We start from the raw sequence: 9389 nt of genomic DNA, 5'->3' as shown, positions 1-9389 counted from the left end.
GCCAAGTGAGAGGGCCTAGGGGTATAACCTGCCCAGGGTATTGAGGAATCGAGGGGGGGTTTGCCAGCCATAAATAATCCTTAGTAAAGTGTCTCTGAGCGCCATGCCAGACATAAAGGTTAAAACTTTACAAAGCGATAATAGAGGAGAAGCCTTGCCGGCCTGGTCGGGAGGCCAGGTCGACGACTGGGCCGCGGGGACACTAAGCCCCGGAAGCACCTCAAGGTAACCTCAAGTTAAGGCCTCGTGGACAGTTCTCCAGCCTTCTCCTGGAGGGTACCCGGGCGTCTCCGTGGACAGTAACCCGCCCCTGTCTACAATACTCTCCCGTACACATACACGCAGCTCGCATAAAGGAGAATTGACACCTGATGAAGAAGGCGTGACCAACGACCTGTCTCCAGAGCGACCGTCTAAACACCCGTATCTAAACCCCCATCCTGGCCGTTAATAACGCTAACCCGCATGTCCCAAACTGTCGGGAAACTCCTTTATATACAGCACAACATTGGCTCTTATCGACTATATGGAAAACTAGTCCCTTTTGGCACGTATATGAGCCGAAGGAACGAATGGAGAATGCAGGCGCCATCTTATAGTCTCCTACTTTGCATTGTATCACGACGACTCCTAACTAAGCAAATTGGACTAAATATGGTCAGTATTGACTAGGAATGATCCGTGGAGGATTCGCGGACCTGCATCAACCAGCCAGCCTAACTAAGCAAATTGGACTAAATATGGTCAGTATTGACTAGGAATGATCCGTGAAGGATTCGCGGACCTGCATCAACCAGCCAGCCGGCCCAGGTCTCAGCCCCTTAGACCGGAACTGCAGGTAAATGACTCGAACAAGGAATGATTTAAACCGTAGATGATCAATAGAGACTTCGGAAAACTTGCTCGAGTTCAGGAAAGAATTCCTGTGCTGTCGCAGGTATAAGGGGCACCAGCCTAGGGGTATCGAACGGCATCCTAATACGCTATGGTTCAAATGTATATCGGGATGTATTGTCCAGTGCTTGAGAGGTATTGATGCACTATGATGGTATTGATCACATGTGGACCTTGGTGAAGCCTGTCACTGTCTCAGACGAGATGAAGCTGTGATCACTATACCCTGGTATAAGGCTGTCACACCCTGGTATAAGGATATGTCACAACCTGATATAAGGATATGTCACACCCTGATATAAGGCTGTATTTACGATATTTGATGATAACAGCCAGTTCGTTATCGAGATTTCATCTGAAACCAGTTCTTCCCGACGTCTTGGGAGAACCGGTTTGGGAATTTGCTCAGCCGACCTATCACAATAGTCTCAGAACAGTTTAAAGAGTCCCCAAGAAACGGTCGTATTAACTCAAGAACACTCTTAAGAGCACAATAAAGATATAGTGACCCAACACACAAATGTTACATGAAAGTGAAGACGTTTCGGTCCATCATGGACCTTTAGCACGAATATGAGATGAAAGTGAAGACGTTTCGATCCGTCCTAAACTCTTATCAAGTCGCTACATAGCAAGAGCGCAAGAAAGGTTTGCAATGTGCAAGAGAGCCGGTCGGCCGAGCGGACAGCACGCTGGACTTGTGATCCTGTGGTCCCGGGTTCGATCCCCTGCGCCGGCGAGAAACAATGGGCAAAGTTTCTTTCACCCTATGCCCCTGTTACCTAGCAGTAAAATAGGTACCTGGGTGTTAGTCAGCTGTCACTGGCTGCTTCCTGGGGGTGGAGGCCTGGTCGAGGACCGGGCCGCGGGGACACTAAAGCCCCGAAATCATCTTAAGATCTCTTGCTAAGGGACCAAGACGGACAGAAACATCTTCACTTTCATATCATATTCATCCTAAGGGACAAAGATGGACCGAAACATCTTCACTTTCATATCATATTCGTGGACGATATATTTTACATCGCGTTATGGGACTTATTCACTGAATAATATTCAACATTAAGTTGGTTATTTCCAAGCGATGATCTCTCAAACCTAAAATGTTTTGTGACAGGCAGCTGAGTGACAGAGTGACAGGACGTTCAGTGACAGTGGTAACACCGTAGGGTGACAGGCGTTAGTGGGAGACAGAAGGGTGACAGGCGTTAGTGGGAGACAGAAGGGTGACAGGCGTTAGTGGGAGACAGAAGGGTGACAGGCGTTAGTGTGAGACAGAAGGGTGACAGGCGTTAGTGGGAGACAGAAGGGTGACAGGCGTTAGTGGGAGACAGAAGGGTGACAGGAAGAGACAGAATACAAGAAGTAAGTAAGCTTATCTAACACAATCTGGCCTCGACACATCTGTACACACCTGTGCACATGTGTGGCCTACAAGCGTATGTGTGAGTGTACGCAGGTGTTCGTACAGTTGTTTATAGCCAGCGATACAATAAGCAATCCAACCATACCTGTCAAGAAATCATTAGACAACCAAAAAATACACACATACACAAAACATACATACATACACCATCCTGGAGTATACATACATCATCCTGGAGTATACATACACTATCTTGGCATATAACAACACCTCCATACGCAATTGCGAGCCCTAACAGGTCGTATACCATATACCATTTATACGTATGCATTTTCGGATACTTGAACTTACCATGTAACTTACTATCATGTAAGACTATGTAACTTCTGGTTCTGGGTTTGATCCCCGGTGGAGGCGGAGACAAATGGGCAAAATGTTTCTTTCAGCCTGCTGCACCTGCTCACTTAGCAGTAAATAGGTACCTGGGAGTTAGACAGCTGCTACGGGCTGCTTCCTGGGGGGTTGTAACAAAAAGTAGGCCTGGTTGAGGACCGGGCCGCGAGGACGCTAAGCCCCGAAATCATCTCAAAATAACCTCAAGAAGATAACTTACTATTAAACAGTTTACGAGATTGTAAACTTCACAACCTCAAGGTTGTTATTGGTACAAACAACTGTGTAGTGCTTCAGAGCTCATAAACTATTTACTAAATGTAAACAAAGCCGCCATGATTGAGGAAAAGATGTACAGGTTTCGTATAAATGGATGCGTAAATGCTTGATGAATGCTGGTCTCTTGAAGACCCGTGTCTTAAGGAACTGAACCACTGGGGATCGAACGCCAGCCCGCTGTAAGATCCATCACCTTCGCTCTACCGACTAGTCCAAATGGAAGGGACACGAACTGGTTCGAAGGACCAATATATTAACATCTTCTACGGCTGTTCCTCACCGATGTGAACCCCACCATTAGGCCCACCTACTCAAGTCACTCTTCTAGTGATTTTGATCACATGGTACTGGCGCCCCTATGATCATTATTGATCACCTACCTTCACTCACTCTCCTGTAATCATTTTAATCACCCATTTCGTCATCCGTAATTGTTGTCATAATAAATTGCGACTTCAAAGACCTCTGTAATTCCCCACTGAATTAATGACCATGAAATATAGATACGCAAAGTCTACTACGCCGGTACGCCTTTCCTCCTATTAACCAGCTGGCGGATGGGTATAGGCTTATTTCCGCTGAGGAGCTGGGTACATCCATCCCATCTGCCTTGGTGTTGGGCTTAAGGCTTATCAATCTCTGGAGGAGTTAGTAATGCTTATCAACCTCTGGAGGGTTATTAATGTTTAACAACCTCTGGAGGGTTATTAATGTTTAACACCCTCTGGAGGGTTATTAATGTTTAACAACCTCTGGAGGGTTATTAAGGTCACCACAACAACTTACTGACCAACCAGCACGTACACTTTAGCCATATATATATATATATATATATATATATATATATATATATATATATATATATATATATATATATATATATATATATAATATATATATATAATATATATATATATATATATATATATATATATATATATATATATATATATATATATATATATATTATATTTATAACAGAAACAGGTAGCCTAAGGTACCAAGGTGAAATGTGTTCAAGCCCCATGTCGGGGTGGGCGTGGATGGGCGGCGTGGGTGGTGGGCGTGGGTGGGTCAGCCAGGAAGAGGCAATATCAGAGAGAAACGAGACAATACCGCTGTTTCTCACAGGGTCACCGACAGGCCACTTTACACAAGGACCCAGGAAGCTACCCATCTCGCCCTAGTCTCCCCTCCCACCCTCGCTATAGAAAGAAAACGGGAGCATCTGGGCGGGAAAATCATTCGGGAATAATATTCCTATTACCCACGTGGCTAATGTGCCGATCACGCCAGTGTCCGCGATGATAAAAGAATGAAGGAATGAAAAAAAAAAATCTACCTGGCGGAGGAATGAATTAGTCATGAATATATTATTATGCAAAACGCGTCGTGTGGCCGTCGGCTCGAACATAATACATTACGCCAAGGTAGGAAGTCCCATTATGCATTGGAGAAAGTTGGTGGAAAGAGTATGGGGAGCTTTATCTTGGACCACACAAGCGCTTCCGGGGCCCTGGATGGCCAGGGAGGGAGAAGAGGAAAGCGGATAAAAGAGGGATAGTGGTAGAGGCGATAGGTGCAGGAGATATGCAGAATGAATCGTTGGCGGCCGTGAATAGGAAGGACGTAGAAAGGTCTGGGTATAGTCCCCAAGAAAGGAAGATAAGGTGGAGAGGGAAGTAGCTGGAGACCACTTTAAGGGAGGGATAATTCACCCATGAATTCGTCACATATATAGACACATGTGTGCGCACACATACTCACATATACGCAAACATGTGAAGACACGTACATACACATATGTATGCATGACATCACAACAGAAAACTTTATATATATTCAATCTACAAACAGCTTTTGTTTTTATTAATAGACTTGGGTAGATCTACATGTATTTAGCAACCCAAGACTACATGAAAGGGTACACAATGCCTATTCAGAACTACCTATTTGATACTAAAAAAGTCCCCATCAAACAAGGTGGTTAGTGACATAGGGCCACGTGACCATTAGCCTGCAGAGGCAAACGTTTGGGTGCATTTTTTTTTTTTTTTGAGATATATAGAAGAGTTGTTACATTGTTGTAGAGCCACTAGTACGCGTAGCGTTTCGGGCAGGTCCCTGGAATACGATCCCCGCCGCAAAGAATCCTTGTTACAACCAAGTACACATTTTACTGTTGCGTTAAACAGAGGCTACAGTTAAGGAATTGCGCCCAGTAAATCCTCCCCGGCCAGGATACGAACCCATGACAAAGCGCTCGCGGAACGCCAGGCGAGTGTCTTACCACTGCACCACGGAGACATTATGAGGCTATCCTCAAGAACACCAGAGTGAATAAGGTAATTGCGAAGCTGTAGATGTCTCATACCAGCAGGTCTTAAAGGTCTAATGATTGAACAATCAATAGTGTGAGATTATATACCAGTTCCTGCTCAGGAGTGCTCAGGATTGGGGAGATTCGTCACCTGTAGCCACCTGCCACAGGTAACGGAAGCCCAATCTGATCCAGGCAGCCACTGTGTCGCACAGTCTGGTCCACGTCTTGTGCTGCTCATATACATGCGTTTAAGATCTGTACAAACCTTAGTTTTTATACTACTGTTTGTTCGCCTTTGATAATAATTTATCTCTAGTTAGACCTCAATGTCTGGACCAACATTGCAGTTTCCATTCTCACCGCCACGACCTCCTTTCCCCAAGCTTCCCCAAGTTTCTCCAAGCTTCTCCAAGTTTCTCCAAGCTTCCCCAAGCTTCTCCAAGCTTATCCAAGCTTCCCCAAGCTTCGCCAAGCTTCTCCAAGCTTCTCCAAGCTTCCCCAAGCTTCTCCAAGCTTCTCCAAGCTTCCCCAAGCTTCTCCAAGCTTATCCAAGCTTCCCCAAGCTTCCCCAAGCTTCTCCAAGCTTCCCCCAAAGTTCTCCAAGCTTCCCCCAAAGTTCTCCAAGCTTCCCCAAGCTTCTCCAAGCTTCCCCAAGCTTCTCCAAGCTTCTCCAAGCTTCTCCAAGCTTCCCCAAGCTTCCCCAGCTCCCCCAAGTTTCTCCAAGCTTCCCCAAGCTTCTCCAAGCTTCTCCAAGCTTCTCCAAGCTTCCCCAGCTCCCCCAAGCTTCCCCCAAGCTTCTCCAAGCTTCCCCAGCTCCCCCAAGCTTCCCCAAGCTACTCCAAGCTTCTCCAAGCTTCCCCAAGCTTCCCCAAGCTTTCCCAAGCACACACACACTATTCCCTTACTGGCAAGTGTAACAGGACTCCAGATTTTAGAGTGACCAGAATCCCAAACCGGCCATTGGCTAAGCTTTTTGGCCGCTATTTGAATGAGCTTCCCACACCGGCCGCTGTTTAGACCAGCCTCTTGGCCGCCTCCCTATCCGGCCGTTGTCTGGGGCCGGAGGTCAGTTCCTTAACCGTCCGTCGCACCGGCCGCTCTTGGGTCAGCCTCTTCGCTGCCCTGATAACTATCTTCTGTCCCGATGAATGCCCCCAGCACCTGCTGTTTCCTCGGAGCCGTTCGTATCAAACAACACACTAGAAGGTAAAGGGACGACGACGTTTCGGTCCGTCCTGGACCATTCTCAAGTCGCTTGTGAGAATGGTCCAGGACGGACCGAAACGTCGTCGTGGCTCGGAGCCGTTCGTATCAAACAACACACTAGAAGGTGAAGGGACGACGTCGTTTCGGTCCGTCCTGGACCATTCTCAAGTCGATTGTGAGAATGGTCCAGGACGGACCGAAACGTCGTCGTCCCCTTCACTTTCTAGTGTGTGGTCTGCTCAACATACTTCAGCCACGTTATTGTGACTCCTCGCCTGCAGTTCGTATCAGTGCTGGAGTTTTACTTAAAGTGTAGTGGTTGTGTAGCAGGTTCGAATCCTCGTCACGGCCCTTGTGGATTTGTACATACAATTCTCAATTCTGACACTCCCAATTATTATTATTATAACAATAATAACCCTGTGTTGTGAAGTTGTTTACTCTATGTAAACACAGCCTCCATGATAAAGGACGGGGGGTATACAGTTCACCTGCATGATGTCTGTCTCCAGCACGGCAATGTCACCTTGTGTCACCTTCACTACCCCCTGTCACTGAGAGAGTTTTCTCTACCTGTGTTCCGTCGCACCTCTTCCTCCTCCTCCCGCCTTCATTCTTGATTTTTGAGCATTTTTGAGCATTCAGTTGTGATCATGTCTCCTTCCCTCCTATTTTCCAGTGTGTGACTGACACACTAAGTTCGACAGTGGCACCTGACTGACACACTAAGTTCGACAGTGGCACCTGACTGACACACTAGGTTCGACAGTGGCACCTGACTGACACACTAAGTTCGACAGTGGCACCTGACTGACACACTAAGTTCGACAGTGGCACCTGACTGACACACTAAGTTCGACAGTGGCACCTGACTGACACACTAAGTTCGACAGTGGTAAATTACAATACACACATGTAAAGCAGTAGCTTTAATAAATAATAATTAACATATTTTTACAAGAATATTTATTGCCTAATTCTGTTTACTAATAACACTTAACCAAAAAAAAATTACAAACATTTTCACTTTACATCTGACTTACCGGCTATACACATGTTGTATATGATTTTGTATTAATATAATTATTTTTGTCCCTTTATACCATTTTAACGAAGATTAACGAGGCTGGTGATTAATTATGGTCATACAGTCGGATCGAACCTGTGTCTTTAGACTCCCCAGGCGCATGCAATACCGACTGAACCATGATGAGCTCAACAAATATCCCAACTAGAGGTATTATAAAGACTTACTTATCTTATAAAGCCATCTCGTTCATGTTTACACTTCGTTCATTAAGTGTCATCTAAAGTGATCAATTAAGTATCTTAATGTAATCATTGCTTAGTTATCTTCATCTTGGTTATCTTGAGATGATTTAGGGGCTTAGCGTCCCCGCGGCCCGGTCCTCGACCAGGCCTCCTTTTTGTTACACACCCCCAGGAAGCAGCCCGTGACAGCTGTCTAACTCCCAGGTACCTATTTACTGCTAGGTGAACAGGGGGGCATCAGGGTGAAAGACACTCTGCTCATTTGTTTCCGCCTCCACCGGGGATCGAACCCGGAACTTCTGGACTACGAATCCCGAGCGTTGCCCTCTCAGCCGTCAGGCCCCCGTCATGGTGTGTATGTATACACTGAGTATACTTAGTCCTCGACTATGTTCACGATGAGAGTATACTGTTCTCAGATCACTGTTCTCAGATCAGTTCTCAGATCAGTCTTCAGATCATTAATGTGAAGTATGACTGAGAAAGTCAATAGAAGCCATGATGGGGGAATCGAACGGGCATATTACACATACTCCCAAGCACACGCCACAACCAACCCAGCCACGACGTGCTGGAAAGCAAGACTGCCTGTGATTCAATTGACTCCTCTTGAGGGATGGAGGGGTTTCTGAGGCTTCCACTGAAGCTCAATCAGGGTTTCATCGCTTGGGCGTCCCTCAGTGTGTAAGTTCGAGACCTTCAACAGGCTTCTACTGATTTTCTCATAGGAAGAATATTATATATGACAAAATACACATAGTAGAATGTCAGTTTCCATACATATTACAGTAATTGTATTAATTATGCACGACCAATTTCATTATATACTGAATATTATAATGCTCCTCTCAGCCAAGACTCGAGGCCTATAGCCGAGACCCGAGGCCTATAATTTTCCTCCTGTCAATCAATGGAGTCCTGTCAATCAATGGATTAAAAATGCGGGCTGTGTGGGTTATTATTAGCCGATAACTTGTTAATATCACCGTTTATACCACTATCATGTTCGTTAATTCATGTTATGGGTATAAAAAAGGTCTCAGGGCAGCGCCCAGGGGAACCCCACTCCCAGGGGGGGATGATGGACATTCTTCCCTCGATTGAACCATCGACAAAAATAACCCCAATGACAAATAAGAAAATTTTCTGAAAAGGGCCGCCAAGAGGAGGTAAAAACCTTCACTTTAGGTTTTCTTTACAGGAGCGAGAAAGTGTACAGCGAGCGATCATTACCCCCCCCCCAAATGGTTCGGTCAGTTCAGAGGCATTCCTTAGGAGGTAGTAAACATCTTTGATAAACAGTAGCTGCGGTGGCCCGCTGGTCTCTCTCTCTCTCGAGGGGCAGCCTTGCTCTCTCTCTCACTCTCTCGAAGGGCAGCCTTGCTCTCTCTCTCACTCTCACTCTCTCTCTCGAAGGGCAGCCTTGCTCTCTCTCTCACTCTCTCTCTCGAAGGGCAGCCTTGCTCTCTCTCTCTCTCTCTCTCTCTCTCGAAGGGCAGCCTTGCTCTCTCTCTCTCTCTCACTCTCTCTCTCGAAGGGCAGCCTTGCTCTCTCACTCTCTCTCTCGAAGGGCAGCCTTGCTCTCTCTCTCTCTCTCTCGAAGGGCAGCCTTGCTCTCTCTCTCTCTCTCTCACTCTCTCTCTCGAAGGGCAGCCT

The 9389-nt window shown here is 46.3% G+C and overlaps 1 protein-coding gene across 1 annotated transcript; it reads left to right on the top strand.

The window, feature by feature from the left end:
• The first annotated feature begins 874 nt into the window (after positions 1-874).
• Positions 875-6195, top strand: LOC123746484 (adhesive plaque matrix protein-like). Its single transcript, XM_045728010.1, has 2 exons — positions 875-937; positions 5572-6195. The coding sequence occupies exons 1-2, from the start codon at positions 875-877 to the stop codon at positions 6193-6195; spliced, it is 687 nt and encodes a 228-aa protein (XP_045583966.1).
• The last annotated feature ends 3194 nt before the right edge of the window (positions 6196-9389 follow it).

This window comes from Procambarus clarkii, chromosome 90 (genome assembly GCF_040958095.1).
Source record: "Procambarus clarkii isolate CNS0578487 chromosome 90, FALCON_Pclarkii_2.0, whole genome shotgun sequence".
Taxonomy (NCBI): Eukaryota; Metazoa; Arthropoda; class Malacostraca; order Decapoda; family Cambaridae; genus Procambarus; species Procambarus clarkii.
Note: the sequence above shows the minus strand (reverse complement) of the source record. Positions and strands in the feature narration are given on the sequence as shown.

Bases quoted from the DNA above. Each gene is read 5' to 3' on its own strand.
- LOC123746484 (XM_045728010.1), top strand. From the start codon at position 875: ATGATCAATAGAGACTTCGGAAAACTTGCTCGAGTTCAGGAAAGAATT. The intron at 938-5,571 runs GTATAAGGGGCA...ATTTATCTCTAG, and splicing joins GAATTCCTGTGCTGTCGCAG to TTAGACCTCAATGTCTGGAC.